The sequence below is a fragment of the Cibotium barometz genome, chromosome 25, assembly GCF_041138505.1.
Source record: "Cibotium barometz isolate CiBa-2024 chromosome 25, ASM4113850v1, whole genome shotgun sequence".
Classification (NCBI taxonomy): Eukaryota; Viridiplantae; Streptophyta; class Polypodiopsida; order Cyatheales; family Cibotiaceae; genus Cibotium; species Cibotium barometz.
This window is the reverse complement of record NC_141070.1, coordinates 18,308,652-18,326,455: the sequence shown is the minus strand read 5'-3', so window position 1 is coordinate 18,326,455 and position 17,804 is coordinate 18,308,652. Positions and strand designations below refer to the sequence as shown.

At 39.5% G+C, this 17,804-nt stretch overlaps 1 protein-coding gene across 1 annotated transcript in view; it reads left to right on the top strand.

The window, feature by feature from the left end:
- The first annotated feature begins 15,813 nt into the window (after positions 1-15,813).
- The window catches only part of LOC147624321 (MADS-box transcription factor 23-like), a 200,279-nt gene continuing 198,288 nt past the window's right edge, over positions 15,814-17,804 (top strand). Inside the window, exon 1 of the mRNA XM_086819821.1 lies at positions 15,814-16,449. Within this exon, the coding sequence (XP_086675947.1) occupies positions 16,268-16,449 (182 nt within the window). The 5' untranslated portion in view covers positions 15,814-16,267. The remainder of the gene's footprint in view (positions 16,450-17,804) is intronic.

Below are 17,804 nucleotides of genomic sequence, written 5' to 3'. Positions count from 1 at the left end.
TAATTCCATCAGCTTTGGCAAGAGAGCCTTTGGTACTAGAATGGGCCGCAGGTTCCAGGGCACATGTGGTACAGTGAAGATCACCATTTGCGCTGTTACACTTGGATCAACACAGCCTATCTCATGCGGCTGAAAAGCAAAGGCTTTCCCATGTTTTACAAGCGTCTCCTCAAAGCATTCCCTTTCAACTGGCAACAGAAAATCCTTTTCACCAATCTTCAGCTCTTTTAGGGTTTCCTGTGTAAAATTATGCCCAATTTTCTTTGGATCTCTGAAATTCGGTTGCATAGAGGCTTCATCTAATTTTTCCTTGCTTCCTAGTGGCAAGGGCAAGGCAACTAGTTTCACCTTCTTTGCAACTGTTTTATACTTTGTATCAACATGAGCATCCATCTCGCAATTCATGTTTTTACATTCCACCCCCTCAAATTCCCGGGTTATATCATACATCTCCACAGATGACACCTCTATCATCTCATTTCCACCCTGTAAGCATGCTCTTCCCATATCAAAAAGCACATCCATAGTATCTACAAATGACACCTCATCAAGCACCCCTGAAATAAACTCATTCTTCTCCAAAAGACCACACTGCTCAAGACTTTTTTGTTCATTTTGTACATGTCTACGCATGCCACGCTTCAAATCCTTGCTTTTTACAAAGACCAGTGACCCATAGCTAGAAAATCCCTGAAAATTTGCTGAAAAGTTATTTACATTGATTGAGTCCTGCGAGAACTCATTTTCCCTTGTACCATTGGAATCCCGCTTTACAATGGCACCTAGCCAAAATCCCTCATCTCCCTGTAGTTCATGAATTCTCTATTTATCTTTGGGAGTGACTGTGCTCGAAGAGATTCACGGTTCCTTTCATGGTTAATGCAAACTGTCAAGAATTGAACAGCTTTCTTGCCATCTTTACTCCTTATTCTTGCATATGCCGAGCCATCATCCAAAACTTTTGTTTCCATCCTCACAGCTGTAATGTAGGGTTGCCCAAGGATGAGGAGATACGATGACATCTCCTGAACAAAGAAGTTTTGATCATCTTTCACATCCCCTATAGTTACCCTTACATTTGGACATGCTGCATAGAGCTCTCCAGATGAGTTATTAGCTGCTTTAATCATCCACCCATGATCTACATCCATTGGCCACTTACATTTGTTGTAGAGATTTTTAGCCATAAGATTTATTTCAGACCCATGATCAATTAGAGCGACATATGGCTCTTCCAAGTCACCTATCTTGACAAGGGTTTCAGTGGTTGCTCTTGCCCAATGGCTCCTGGAGTAATGACTCTTTGTAAGAACTTCTTTTTCATCATCCTCATCCACAAAGCGCACTTGTCATGCCCCTTCAGCAGAGTGATTACATTCCACCACATTTTCTCTCTCTTCCTTTTGTTGTACCTGTACTCCATGAGTCTTGGAAGTGCTTGCCTCCCCTTGTGAAGGAATAGATTCAATTATGGACTACCTTTTCCTTCGTATAATATCAATTATCTCATCATGGAATTCTTTCTTGGCAATCCCCAAAACTTCCCCTAGTGTAAATTCCACCCTGCTGTTTAGAATCCTCTCTTCAAGAACCTTTTTGAGATCTGTTGCGGCTTCAATATCAGATTGAAGCTTGTAGAGTGGACTTTTCCCTTTACCCTTCTCCTTCTCATGCTTCATTTTTGCTGGCACTTCTTCCATTGATACTTCCTGTGGAGGTCTGTTATGCGGTGGAGGCATATGTGATGGCCCAGGATCCTTCTTTTCACTACCACGAGTGACCCTTTTTGATGGCCCTCCTTCCTCATTTTCCCTCTCACGCTTTTCCTCTACCTGTGCCTCATTATTCTGGCATTTTGCAATGTAGGCATGAACAGATAAAGAATCCACAGGCTCTTCCCAGCCAGTCTCAAGACGTATACAGTCACCTGCCTCATGCAAAGCCTGCTTAGACACCTTCTTTGACGCAATTAGTTCCATTGTTGATGGCCAAAAATCTTCATTCTCATAATCTTCATCATTCTCAGATTCCTGCTTTGATTGACCAACTTTTAACCCATAGGTTGCCACCTCAACCATAGAGATGGCATGTCCAGCAACCATGTCCTCAACCAGTTTTTTCATCCCTCCTTTTCCAAAGTTTGTGCTTAATGGAAGACCAGTCTCTGTAAGGTGGATTTTTCCATCTTTGAAAAACACAAGTTGATTTCTGAGGGCTTCTTTATAGCTAGCACAGTCTTTCTTTGCATGCTCTGGGTCATCACACCATATGCATCTGAATGTAAACCCTTCTTTGCTTTGAGGCCTTTGCATAGAAGCTTGCCCTAATGATAGCTCTTTTTCCTCAATCCTGGACATCTTCAATTTTAGGTCTCGCATACCCTTAATAAGCTCATCCATCGGCCCTTCTACCTTTGGGATTGTAGCAGCTGGTTTTGGTAGATTCTCAGGAGTAACAGCAGTTATAGGAGTTGTCGAGCTCATCACCATTTTATCCCTCCTTCACTGCCGCTTTGCTAGCATGGTGACCGCATCCTCGACATCATTCCAATCATTCTTTAGCCCCTGCTCTGTATCCTTATCCTCAAGGAGGATTTCCAGTTTCTCTTGGAGATCTTTCCCAGCTGCTTGTAAGAAGAGCTCTGTTTTTTCTCTGTCCAAAGTTGTGCGCTCTATCCTTGACAGCTGGGCATAGCGCTTCTCAAACTCTCTTAGCAACTCTGTGGCAGAAATTCCCATTTCGGGTTTTGTGACCCATTCCAAGAAAGTTCGTTTGGTCACTCGCTCGGAATCCTCCATGAAATATTCATCCTTTAAAGCAAGCTTGAACTCCTCCCAATTTCTGCCACCATGTGCTGTCTGCAATCCTCTTATGCGCTCTCTTATTTCAGGAACACATACCAGCTCAAAGCTTCAAACCATATCCTCCTCAGTCACCCTGTTTAGCTCCATTTCCTTTGTGTAATTGCGCAGGTACTTTGTGATATCCTTACCATCAAATTGATCCACAACACCATATTGGGGAATATGAGAATTTCTCACAAGTTTGGGACACGTGGTCAAAAGTTTAGATTAACCATAACTTGAACACCACTAATCCAAAATGAGTGCTTTATAGCTCTTTAGATTCCATTTTTCAAGCACTTTCCAACGATAGGTCATATGATAGGGTTTTGAGAAACTTACAAACATGTTATCCATGTCCCCCTTTTTTAAGTATTCAAAAATGGAAATTGGGAAATTCCCAAATTCACTAATATGGTGTTCCACCTTTTTCACAATTGATTGCAGTGCTTTGGTCGTGGAAATTTGTCCCCTCTCAGCAGCTTGCTGCTGTTGCATATACATAGTAAACATCTGAAACATTTGCATAACTCCAGGGTCAAAATGAACCCCCTGACCCTCAGGATTCTCAGCCATAGCTTCCCTCTGTATTTCACCACACTCTCACCCCAGCAGTTTCACGTCGGGTTCACCAAAAAACTGTCATGACATGGACGGTGTCGCTGGGAAAGTACGAGACTTCTAGCTGTGAGAGTAGCTTCTAATTCCAATAAGGAAACTCACACACATAACTTTCCAAGGAGCATAAGACATCTCCATTTTTGATAACATAAACATGTGCCAATTCACCTCAATACATCCCCGAATTCAGCGTGATGATTGCACATGAATTGTGTATCCAGAGCATGTCGTTTCAAGCATAGATTTCCTGACTTCCTTTTTCCAAATGCGTCAAACCAATCACATGTCGGCACAACATAACCTTCAAAAAATTCCCACATACATGTGATCATTCACATCACATACATCAAGTGACACCAATTCCATCATTTCAAGGTGTCTCTTTATCTCCTAAAAACCTACTTTTAAATTCCAACAACTCACAAACAAAGGATGACATATGGCATATCTATAGCATACTCATGTGATTTTAGAAAACTTCATGACTTGCATTCCAAAATCCAATCGAGTAGAAAATAAAACCCAAATTCAAGGAATCTTAATGTATTTCGATGCTTTCTTACTTCAAGATCCTCCAAATCCAAAACCTTCTCATTCTCCAAACCTTAAAGGTTTCATAGGTTATACCATTTTCCAAATCGTAAGTGGTAATAAACAAAAACAAAATTTACTTATCTGAAAGTAAAAAAAAGGCGGATTTTTCTTTGATTTTCACTATTCCCCTCACGGCTGCTTCACTGCCGACTCCGCAAGGAACATAGTACATATAATGCGAAAATCATCTCCTTTAATAGTACTCTATTTTCTCTTTAATTCTAACACCAACAAGCTTTATACAGTAGCTACAGATTTGATTTTAAAATCCCTGGTAGAAGACCCCTGGTTCTCAATTTCTGCACACCCCACCATCGATATGTGCCCCCTTCTCTGGTTTTTCTTTCCTTCCCGCAAGGGATTCGGGCGCTCCCCACCTTTTGCAGCTGAATTCTCGTATTTCCAAAGTTTTCAAGACACTTGCGCCACCTTTTTTTTTGCATTGATTTCGGATATCTCTTTGGTAACTGCCACGCAAGCTGCCGTCTTTACTACCCTCTATACACATGATATATCTACTCCTCATATGCATATGCTTGGACCAAAGCAGCATCAAATATCATATTCATATCATAAGCCTACTAAAGCATGCATCATGCTTGCACTCCCATAAGAGGTAATCATTGACTCGGCTCATCGATACCATAGAGAAGCTACTACACATCATGCACATGGGTAGCCATTTACATCATTCACATAGCTCTTTGACGAGCCACCCATACCATCATTTACATAGCCACGCAAATCATGTACATAATTGAGTGTTTCCCACTTACCCATGAAGTCTGAGTAATAGCAGAACCACCACCACCACCTTACTCACAAGAGCCATCTTGAAATAGTTCTCACTAGCATAGTTGCCACTAGATTCACCATCCATGGACATGAAGATATTATTGAAGGGATCATTCTGCTTATGAGGACACACAAAGACTTTAAATGTGTGCAGTATCTTATTAAAGTTCTTCTTGTTTTGCTCATTCCGAGTAAGAACTGAAATCATGGCATTCCAAGACACGATATCTCCAAAGGGTATTCTTCAAAACCAATCCTTATATCATATATGCTCTCACATTTCCATACATGTTGAGAAGGGTGTTCCTTACTGCAAGGTCTACCATGCATAAGCATAAGGCTCCATAATTCACACCACGCTCATGTACAGAATCTTCGAGACCCGACTCAGTCTCAGCTCGTTTTATTGAACCTCATTTACAATATGAACATATGTACATGGACATCATATAATGACTCGTCATAGCACTTAATCCCATGCATCTGGATTTGCATTTGATAATCTCATATGTATGGTTTCACACCATAGACGTGCCATGGCACGACATCGTGCATATAATGCCCAAGCATTCAACCATTCTCAAGCCAGCTGCCTTTTCAAGGTCATGAAGAAAAAAGTATTCTTCACCTTCCACCACAATGGTTCTCAAGAGATTGATCTCAAGATATGGCAGCACCTTGCTCTCCTCATGTGGGGAAGATGGCCCCGCATCTTCTACTATAGTGGGCTATTCAGCTGCAGATTGTGCACCCTCTCGAAAGTGCTCTCGAAAGTGCTCTCGAAAGTGCTCTGATATGCAAGCTTCTCTTCCACACCAACACTTGTTTGTACTGGGTTCACTTCCTTGTCATCCCTCAAATACCCTGCCAACTGCAATGCAGGCATCCCTACCTCCTCATCCAAATCCTCATCTTGCTGATGAGGAATGCAAAAGTGGCGACGAGCCACAAGAGGAACCTAGTTCCTAAATTGCCCTTCCCCAACCTCTTCACCTCCTGCTTATTGAAGGTACAGTAACCTCTTGCGGGGATGCAGATGTCAATGAAGCGTTCAAGGCGCTCGATGTAGGGGCGAACACATTGTTGAATATACTTAAGCAGCTCAACAGGCACCCATCGATCATTGGGGCAATGGAGAAATGAGATGGAGTAGGGAGCCAAGTATTGCTCCATGTATGCAATCTGCATCTCATAATGTTGGGACGCAAGGGTGAGCGACTTTTCAAAGTCGACTTCACGAGAGAACACGACAAAGAGCTCGCTCTTACCCACCCACGGGGTGGTGGAGAGGAACTCAGAGAAGTTGTCAAAGTGGGTAGCCATGTGAATGCAAAGAGATAGTGTGAGTTTGTGCTTGGTTTCTGTCGCGTGAAAATGAGAAAGAAGGCACCTTTGGCTATTTATAGTTAAAATTTAAAGTTTGGCCTTTTCACGCTAGATAGCTAGACAAAAGAATTGCAGTTTGCAAAAATATTAAGATTTTAATTAAATAAAAATTGCTTAAAAAAGAGCCTACTACAAAATTACAATTATGTCATCTAATCTAAAATTGTTATAATGTCTTCATTTTTTGCCCCTCTTGTGACATATACTTCATGTTGATCTCCATCTCCTTGTTGACTTGAAAGATTGTCATTTCCTTCACCTCGATCTTGAAACTCTTGCCCCTCACATGCATCAAAACAAAGGCTATTTTCCTATATACCCAGTTCATCTTCAAGCTCTTCCACATGCCTGCTATGTGTTGGTAGGGCTATGCACCTTGCTGCTAAAAATTCAAGGTCCCCCATTTGCCATGATTCTAAGACCATGGTTTTCCCCTCCTTACACTTCCCAATCTATAAAAATATAGAAAGTGGCACAATAACCAGAAAGTGTAAGGGTTAATTATAGACATGTAGTGGAATCAGAATACCTTTCTTCTCATCAACTTGAAACTTGACTCTTCCACATTGTCAAAGCCCATGTTGCTAAAGTGTTGACGCAGGTCTGCTAGGCTCCAATGCTTGCTTCCTGCCACTCGCTCAATCCATCCATTTTGCATCATCACAGCTACCTCAATAGGCATAATTTCTTCTTCTGAGGCTAGAAGTGGCCCTCCATGTTCTTTGCTTTTGCATCCATCTTTGGTAGTGCAGACGTATGTACAAAATAGAGTGTGCCTTTAAGAACCTGAAAGACACTATAGAATCTACTACATTGCACTTGTACACATCACCTTGATGTAACCCCTCATTAACCTCCCAACTCTATCCTAGTAATCCTTGAATGAGGTTAGACCGTACCTCTTTACAAATATACATTGTTTTTGTTTGGTGCATTAGCATGGAATTGAACATGTGTACAAAAACATGTAAAGGACAAAACCAATTTAGCCCTAATGACCTACATACCTTTGAAAACTTGAGTGATGTCTTGATATCACTTACCATCTTAAACTTTAAGCATAAGATGGTCCAAGGATCAGGTTTGGGCCATTCGGGATTGTAAAGAGGGGGGTTGGGGATCTCTTCTAGCTTGACAAATAAACCTGGTTTTTTATCTACAAAATAGGAGTGAGAAAAGAAAAAGATATTGTTCTGTACAAGATCACTTGGGCTTTGAGATACAAACATTGCCTCTCCAATGGATGCATGCATAGCATAGAAAACTCCAGTGAGGCTTTGGAGTGGTTGTTCCTCAACATAATTAGAGGAAAAAATATCTACAGAGAGACATAAGAAAATGGAGAATCATAAGAAATTTTGAAACAAAAATTTCAATATTAGCATGTTGTTAAAGCTGTGTTTATGTTACACTAACAATTTGAAGGAAGCCTTGGTTGTTGGCCTTGAATGTACAAGTCTCCAAGGGTATACACATGTTGCACTATGGCAACCAGTCCTTCCTTCTTAGTATGCTTGAAGCCTTTAGTTGCCCCTTCCAATGATGTAGCATATTCCCCAATTGTTGACGCACTCAATGTGGTCCCTTAGAGCTTGGCTGCATGTAGACCCAAGCCCTAACCTTGAATCTTGTTGGAGCCCAAACTCCATTCTCATCTCTTGTGTTATGTAGCACAAGCTCTTCCACCTTCTCGCTAGGTCATCTCTTGACGCATTCAATGTGGTCCCTTAGAGCTTGGCTGCATGTAGACCCAAGCCCTAACCTTGAATCTTGTTGGAGCCCAAACTCCATTCTCATCTCTTGTGTTATGTAGCACAAGCTCTTCCACCTTCTCGCTAGGTCTTCTCACATTACTGGAAGAGGCCATGGTGGTAAGAAAAGAGAAGAAGGGAAAAGAAAAGCTTGTTTTACGAGACGGAGGAGTGGAGAGGAGAGAAAGTTCAGAGTTTTCATCAGTGCAGCAATGGAAAGCTTAAAAGAGGGTTAGAGTTTGAGAATAGGCTTCCTGTACCTAGAGTAGACTAAAGAGGGATAGAGTTTCTGCAGCAATGGAGAGGGAGGGAGCTTGAGAGAGAGAGAGAGGGAGATTGGAGGGAGGAAATTGAAAAGGAGGGAGAGCTTGAGAGGGATGGAGTTTCTGCAACAATGGAGAGCTTAGAAAAGGAAGAAAGAGAGAGAGGGAGCTTGAGACTAAGGGAGCTTGACAAGGAGGGAGAGCTTGAGATGTATGGAGTCTCTGCAGCAATGGAGAGCTTAGAAGAGGAAGAAAGAGGTTCAAAATGAGCTTTCCAAACCTAGAGTATGTTGGGGGAAAGTTTGAGAGGGAAAACACACCTTTGGGAAAAAAATTGAAATTTTTAATTTTTAGGGTTTTTAATCTACACGATTCTAGGTGGGGGGACCTCTAAGTTTGGGCCCAAGAGGTAGGGGAACAAGAGTAGTAATTAGGCCCGATTAACAAACCAAAGCCTAGGCCCCCTAGGGTCAAAGAGGTAAAAAATGTGCACCCAGCCCTCTTCCTATTGGTCCATTCCTAATCAAAAATTAATCCAAGAGGCCCTCTTTGGGTCCAAAAAATTTCCTAATGCTAGGGAGGTTCGGAGGGTGTTGAACTGTGTTGAGGTGTCCCACTAAGTCAGCTAGAGGGATGGGGATAGTTCAAGGTCTGAGTGCTGCCCTTAGAGCTGAGTTTTCAAGATTCCCCAGTTCTGGTCCCTTGTCTTTTTTGTGTGCCTGTTTGGTGGTGTTGTAGAGGCCATCACCCAGCCACCACACAAAGTGAAATACACCACAAACGAGATCAACCCATCATCAGGAAACATTAGTTTTCTCCTGAATCTAAGCAATAAAGTCTCACTAGTTACAAAGAAGGTTTTTCCAAAGACTAGATGGGTTGGTAGTTTTATAGTAAATTTTGAGCCGACAAGGATCCTTCTTCAGCGCATGCGCTCACATGCCCTTCGACCTCTGAAAACCATCACTCCTTGTCTTGCACATCTTGGTGAACCTCCATGACGTAGTTGCACAGGCTCTAGGCTGTTGTGGTTTTTTCAATGCAAATCTATCAGATCGGGCTTGGAGCGTAACGTGGCTACCACTTCTTATTTCAATGTTAGATTTACTTAGCAACCACATGGCAATATTCGTAGGACAGAGCCTAATCAAGTGCTTTGTTCTGGTGCATGCCAACTTTTCAATCGAGATTAGCCTTTTTGATTCCAAATGTGCTTCAATCGTTTACATTTGTCATATGATGGCAAGAGGTAATATCTTCACTACTTTGCAGTGTCGTGGGCAATGCCATCATTCATAGCTACTGGTTTACGACATGCAGGCCTAGCTTTCTACAAAATTCTAGGCCCAGCAACTTCTAGTTATCCATTAAGCCAACACTTATCTCTAGGCATATTTTGGATCTGATACCGCCATGACGGTATACGTCGATGGGGTTGTATGAGACGTTATAGCTAGGGCTGGCGAAGAAGTGGTAAGACTCTAGAGAGAAATAAAAGATGCCATAACAGTGCATTATCGGATTTACTGAAATGCATCATGCATAATGAAATATTGCAATAACTTATGTATTAAGCTTATACATTATGAGCTATGTGTGCATATGTTTATGCATAAAAGCATACACATGTAATATCTAAGCTATTTAATGTTTTTATGTATAAAACTTTTTATGTAATGTATGCTCTATGTGAGCTATGTTTTTATGTTTATATGTAATGTTTTTATGCATGTAGATGTGGCCATCATGGGGATCATCATCAAGCCCTGCTAAGTTGCACTATAAAAACACCGATATAAATGTCACTCAATGGCGATGGTATATAGAAAAAAAAGATTGTGATACTTGTGGAAATTAAAACTTAAAATAAATTAAAGTCCAAAAAACTTGTCCAACATCCAAATATTTTTGAAATTCAAGAAACGAAATCACCAAATCACTGTAAACCAATGAATACGTATATAGGGCATTGATTGCCATGAAATCAATGGTAATGTGAAAAAATAATACATTCAAAGTGTATTGAAGATAGAATTCCTGTTTCACACCCTAACTTACAGCTTAATGACCTTAAGATGCTTGATTGTATATAGGGACACGTGAGTAATAGAAAATCATTCATTTCTAAGGCCATCAAGCATGATGTCCTCAAGCTACCTGTGACGGTCTTGAATCTAATCATATCTTAATCGTATAACTTAATCTATGAAAACATTAAACTCACTTAATGCTCCTATTTCTACATAGAAATACAATGAAATCAATATTCTCAAATAGATAACAAGCATGCATGCCATATCCAAGGTTCTTATCATATAAGCAAAGAATCATGTAATCTCAAATAAACATTCACATGATATAAATCTCTATTAATTACAGCATAGCATCTCAATCAATCACAATGTATGTGTCTATCTCAAGATTCATCATCACCATGCTCAACAACATGGTTAGTCATAATTAATGACCAAAATCCAACCAATCTAGGGCTTTTTTCGATGCCCGTCTGCCCGACCTCCACACTGGACATCGCAGCTATCTCGGGTATGCCTCTTTCTGAATCTGGTCCTCTCTGGGTTTTACCACATGGCTCTCAAAATCTTGTGTCAAGTCTCATCATACACATGCATGTCAATCAGTCATATGTGTGCATATCAATCATTCATATGTGTGCATATCAATCATTCATCTCAAAACAAAGCAATCATAACTCATACATATCATCTCACACTCATCTCTAGTCCATAATCTTTTAAGGCATGTATATTCAAATCAATCACAATCAATTTCAAGTATAAAACAAGATTTTTAATTTAAAGAGTCTATAACTTCTCTTTATCTTTTAAGTCACATGAGAATCCTTGTTTTTAACATAATCAATTATCGTACTATCGAGCAAGGTCATCTCTAGTCACTATACCTAAGTCTTAACTATGCTTCTGCGTTAGTCCATCTGATCTAAATAGATAATATAGTCAATCTTGATAGCAATTTCTAAGGCAAAGTCTAATAACTGGTCTCTTTGGGAGAGTAATATCTTTCAATCTTTTTGGAATTAGAGAAAAGTCAAAACTACAGAGTTTTATGACTTCTAATGCTCTATAAAGCACGTCTCAACGACTGTTCTCTAAAAATGAGTTATAAGTTCTCTTTGAGAGCATTAAAAATAGCCAAAGTCATGTTTTCAGCATGAAACTATCAAAAACAGTTAAGTGCCCCGCTTTGCGCTCGAATAACTAAAAAACAAAAGGAATTTTGGCTTTCTAGAGTCTAATTCACTCTTGTAGAGTTTCTTGCCATCTAAAACTTTCATGTTTACATTAAAATCTGATTCTAAACGTATAGAAAGATCAATTGTTTACAAAATAGCCCCTCATGAAGGTTTTACCTAGAATCTAGTCATAACCTAGAATCTAGTCATAACCTAGTTTTACCTAGAATCTAGTCATAACCTAGTCAAATATTCTATTTTCTAATTCTTTATCTCCAAAAGTGTGTATTCTATGAGTCTTTAAACTAAGGCAATCATTTTTAGTTAATAAATTCAACCGTTCAGCGTTCCATACCTCAACTCAGATTCTCTCATATACATGCTTATCGATTTATTTATTTTATCTCAAAAGAGTTGAAAGCAAAATAATAAAAAGAGCATTTGTGTGGTAAAAAAATACATATGGGGAAAATCTTGATCTATTAAAGCAACAAATAGAAGTAACTTGAGTACGACAATATAAAAGAGAAGCTTCTCATCTTGGATCGGGTGGAAGGCTAACTTTCCTTGCTCAATTTGTAAGTATTTGAACCCTAAACATTTTGTATTCAAAATTTTAGTTTTCAAAGAAGTTAAACTTAACATTTTGTATTGAAAATTTTAATTTTCAAATAAGTTAAACTTATAAAAATTGTTCTTTTTTACTGTGTGTTTAATGTAAGAAAATGTGAGGAGTACGAATATGCTTATCGTAATGGGATTTTGGCTATGTTTGAATGGTTGTGTCAATAGAGTGCTCACTATAAGTTACTTGTTTGAACTTGTTTAAAAATTTAAATTCTTTTGGTTTAAGAAGATTTGAAAATTTATCTTATTTATATTTTAATATTACTTAGTCTTATGTGATATATGAAGATAAAGAAGAGACAATAGGCAAAGATGATGACGATGATAAGGATGATGATGATGATGATGATCATGAGTAGAGACCGGTCTATTGTGTTTTACCTTTGTCTTTATGTATTCCCTATTATGTAACTCGAGACTCGATGTAGTTTACCTATCACGGCATTTTGGCTTTAATACAAGATGTAACTCGACTTCTTATATAATATTTTAGATTTAATACAAATAAGTTTTTAGGTGTTAATATGTTTTAAATATATGTTTCATATGTATTTTGATACGTCAATATGTTTGTGTATACAAATTAGATATGTCTTCAACATATTGAATAAAATGGGGCATATTGGGAATAATACCTGAATCTAATTAAAAAATATATATTTTTTAGGTTCCTTGGAGCGGCGATTATAGCGTCATTTTTTTTTTGTTATCCATGCAATAGAGCGACGCTAATAGCATGGGTTATAACAGTGTGTATAGTGTGGATTATACCAACTTTTATAGTGTGGGTTATAATAGTGCTTATAACGTCAGTTATACTGACACTCATAGCGTCGAGAAACTAGTGTCGCTTATAGCGCTGCTTCCAGTGATGCTTACACCTTAACACTTTTGTAGTTCCCTTTATAAAAGCCACACTATAGATGTAGCTACCCCCTCTTTCTGCTGTACTGAATTGCACCATTATAAGGAGTGGAAGAAGATGCATAAGGAAGCCAGGGAGGGTACTCAACACCCTCAGTAAAAGGTGGCGCATGCGAGTCACTTGCTCACGTATAGTGCGAGAAAGTATGGATCCGAAGGAAACACAAGATGGCTTGCACAATTTAAATGTTTTCTCTTTGCGATTTTGCACTAAGTTTATTACATTTATGATTATGATTTTATATCTCATGCATGTTGTAATTTATTATAGGAAAGGGTACTGGTCACTCCCCATCCGCTCGTGAGAATATGTATCGCAAACATCACAACAAAGCCGAGACTTGGGAGTGGCTTAAATGCAAGGGAGTGGTCATCGATGTGGATATCTAACGAGCTCAGCAGGGAAACTTGGTGAGTAGCTGAGCTTGAGTTTTAATTCTTACCCAACTTGTTTTGCTTGTGGCAAACGTTTTTGCATTGTATCACTATTTAATAAAGGAAGATGATGCTGAAAGTGATAGTGATAATGAAGGTTGTGGTGCACATGGTGAAGATGCAGTCAAAGATGAAGATGATGTATTCATCGAATTAGTTTTCAATTTCTTCATATTTATTCGTTTTTGGACATGAACACCTTATGTAATTTGTAACTATGTATGCAATTTACAATATAATCCATGACATTATTGTATTGCAAATATTTTTAAATAGTGTGATTAAAAAAAAGAGGGAATAGAATGGAGGAGATATATAGGGATACATGTCCCCACTTCTCTCCCTCATTATGTCCTTGCCTTTTTTTAAAGACAGTGCACTGCTATATACGTGGTTATATGTGCGGTCATATGTATGGTTGTATTTGCATGCTTATAGCCACATGTATAGCCGCATCGATAGTCGTGTGAAGGTTTCTTTCCATAAATAGATTCTTTTAAATTTGTACGTCTCTAGACACGGTTGTGCTCTTCGTTTGTTGTAGTGCATTAAGCCCTTTGTGTTTTTTATGAAGTCTTGTTATTGTCTCTTATTGTAGTGTAACCCTTTTCTCACTAAAGGGGTTTGGCTTATTTTTTTGTAGGAGTAGGAGGAGTAAAAAGATGATGAGTCTTATGATCTCTCTGACTATAGAAACCATGGAGTCCTTGGGTTTTTTATCGAGTCTTGGTATTATCTCTTGCTACAGTATAAGCTCCTTGTCTCACTAGAGGGGTTTGGCTTTTTTTTTTTTGGAGGAGGATTGTTATGTACATCTTACTATGGAATTCAAGTAGAAATGTTTACATCTTCACCAGTCTAAATCTCTAGTCTAAACCTCTATTTATGTGTGCACTCACGTGCACCCATGCACATGTGTGTGTGTGTGTGTGTGTGAGAGAGAGAGAGAGAGAGAGAGAGAGAGAGTTTTTCTGGTTTGTCTTTTAACATGCAAGTAAGGGTTTCATCTTCTTGTAGAGTTTATAACTCTAAGTTAGGCAGCAAGTGGAGGTTGAGGCTGTAAGTTGAATAAAATTTCCGATCAAGAAATTGATGCTAGATGGAGTCAACATGCAAGGCACATGCCTGGGTAGGCAAAAGAGGTTCCACGATCACCAACGATGTCTGATAGACATCAAAGGTGTGTAGCTTAATGTCCTTATTGTGGGCATGAATGGGAGAGGATAGTTAGAAAAGCATCACTGAAAAAGAGGTTTGTAGTTTTAGGTGACACAACTAATGATTTGGCATTTTAAGTAACAATGTCTATTTTTTTCCATATAGAGAAACTCGCTAGATAGATTTGCTATACATTAAATGATCTAATGTTGATAAAATACTATATAGACAATGTTTGGCATTTTTACAAGAAAAAAATACTATATAGTACTTTATTATATAAAAATAGATAAACTACTATATAGACAATCGGGAAAGTTTACTATATAGAACTTTAATATGTAATATACATAAACTACTATAATATAGACAGTTAAAAAAATTACTATATAGAATTTTTTTGTAGAAAACCTTTGTCTATATATCAAACTAGCCAGGTTCGTATTTTACTAGTCCGGACTTTCGTTCATTCGTATCTGGTAAATTGAGCTTCTATTACTATATAGGTATAGGAAGGAACTTGGAGTTCCTTGTAAAACTAATTGGTGTGGGGTGGTTTCTAAGTTTTCACTGTAGAAACGGAATGGAGGGCGAGTTGCTCTTGAAATTCGTCCCCGTACAACGCAATGTTAATGGATCCTGAAGAGCGGGCTTGAAGCCGCTTGAAGTGCGAGACGTGCAAAGTAGGAGGGAACGGGATTCGGGAAGGACGGAGGATTGATGGAACGAAAGGATTGATGTGAAAGGGGGAAATGAGGGGGTGAAGTTAGTGGCTTTGAAACGTTTACAGCGGGTACTGGGTACGGGGCTGATGAGACCACCACTACAGTACGGGTTCAATAGACCGACACGATAATCGTGTAGATATAGAGCTATAGGAGTGAGCTATAGGTTTCATGGAAGAGTATGGGAAAAAGGAACGGGGAATCTAGGAGGGTGTTGGAAATCCAATCCAGATTTGGGTCTTCAAGTTGGGGGTTTCGATTATTTTCAAAGATTTGATTAAGCTCTACTGATACAAGTGCAAACAAGACAGTACTGTCCTAGTAAGGGCGCCTCTCTCTTTCTCTCTCTCCGACCCTCCACAAGTGCCACCGTGACCTGTCAGTGGTCGCCGTTTTACCTCACACTCCCGGTTTAAATTGTTTTTTTTTGGGGGGAACCTTTGAGGGTCACTCTTCCCCAGGGTCTGTCCTCTTCCATCCTCTCGCGCTCAGCCGACCTGCACACCCACGTCTCTTCACGTCTACCACTAACATACCCTCCTGCCTTCTTGACTCCATTTGTAGGATTTCTTCTCCACTTCGGCCAAGATGGAGATTTCTACCATTACCCTAACAAAAACGCTTGCCTTCTTGCATATTGCCCCTAATTATTCTCTCTTACCGGCGCCTCATACCCTCTGGTACACCTTCACCTTATTCGCAGGAGTAAACTGTCTTCTCAATGCAAAAGCAAAGGACTTACCCTCACATGTCGACCTTGCAGTAGAATAAAAAATACTATCGAGCTCTTATTATCCCGGTTTAAATACCACAGATCAAGGTGCAAGGGGCTCTCAACGCTGTGACAGAATCAAGATGTTGTCACCGTTATTATTATTATTGCCGATTGCTAAGAAGGAAAAAAATATTATTAGGGCGAGAAGAGGAGACTGCGATGGGGAGGGGGAAGATTGAAATCAAGAGGATCGAGAAATCGACGAGCCGTCAGGTGACTTTCTCGAAGCGCCGTGGTGGGCTTTTGAAGAAAGCACACGAGCTCTCTGTTCTCTGTGATGCTGAGGTTGGTCTGATCATTTTCTCCAGCACCGGAAAACGGTTCGAGTTTGCTAGCTCCAAGTAAGTCTCTCCCTCTCTCTCTCTCTCACACACACAATTTCGTGTTTCTTCCTAAAATTCTATTTCTTCCCAATTATTCATTTTTCCTGTTTATCTCTTTCTAAATTTGATTGCTCCCGCGAATCATGATTAACACTGTACTAGCCCTACACATCGTAGTTCAAGACTAGGACTTCAGAGAACAGCTTGCCCCGTGCATTCTACGGAACCTCGTCGGTGTGCTCGCACGTAACTAGCTAAAGGCATCGAGGTTCGTTTACGACCACCCACATGACTGCTCATATCGTCTTGATATGACCCATTACACCTTCTGAGCCCTTAATGTCGAGATCTCGTCTTCTACTTTAAATTATGGTTCTAGCTATAACACACATGTTACAGTATTGGGTAGCACATAGCTGCTAATCTACTAGTGGTCAGCTTCTACAACCCTGATGCAGGGAAGAACGGCATCTTTCAATATCGCTCTACTGCAGGCCCAGGATCACAGATTTTTCAACTCATTTACTAGGCAGATGCAGGGAATTCGATGAATGTACGTTAACTTGATATTTCAAGAGTACAAGTTGGAACTAATGCATGCTGTGTGTGGTGATTGAAACTTCGCACGTAGTGGCGTGTTCTATTTAGTATGCGTTTTCTAGTAAAATCTCCACATGGATTTGCAAATATTGGTGCTTGAAAGTTCAAGGTGTTCTGTCGTTGTTTTCTTGGCCTTACTTTGAAATGTTGAGCTAGCAAGTTGCTACGGGCATCCTTGGCATCTCAAGAGTCACGCAAGGTTCCCCAAAGGGAATAAGGATCTTAGGATTTGTAGAAAATCAACGATTACTGTGTTTTGATTAAAACACGCATACTTGCTGTGCGAAGATTAGAGGAACTTGCGGGATGTATTAATTGGTGCCCCAATAGGCCTAGATATACAAGAAGGTTCGTCACCCAAACGGGCGCCTTACGAGCAGTTACGCTCATTTTACAATTATCGATAAATAATAATCTTAAAGGCTGTAATGTTTTAACTCGACTAAGGTTGTGCGGCATTATTATTTCCACACTCCCCCTTAATGCAAACAACCTAAGAACTAGATTCTAATTATTCTTACACTTGTACAGCAAAGATCATGCTTTTGTTGAGTTGTGAGCTTGATCAGGAAACCAGGCCATGTAATATCTGTAGATGTGTACTCCAATTGTAACTCGTCTTCAATCATTTTTCATAAGAAACGGTACATCAAATCAACGTGCTTGGTATGCTCCTAGTGCTTTGGATTACTAGCCAAAGAAATACAAGATAAGTTATCACAATTAATCTTTAACTTTGGTCTTTCAACAACTTCTAATTCAAAAATGAGCAT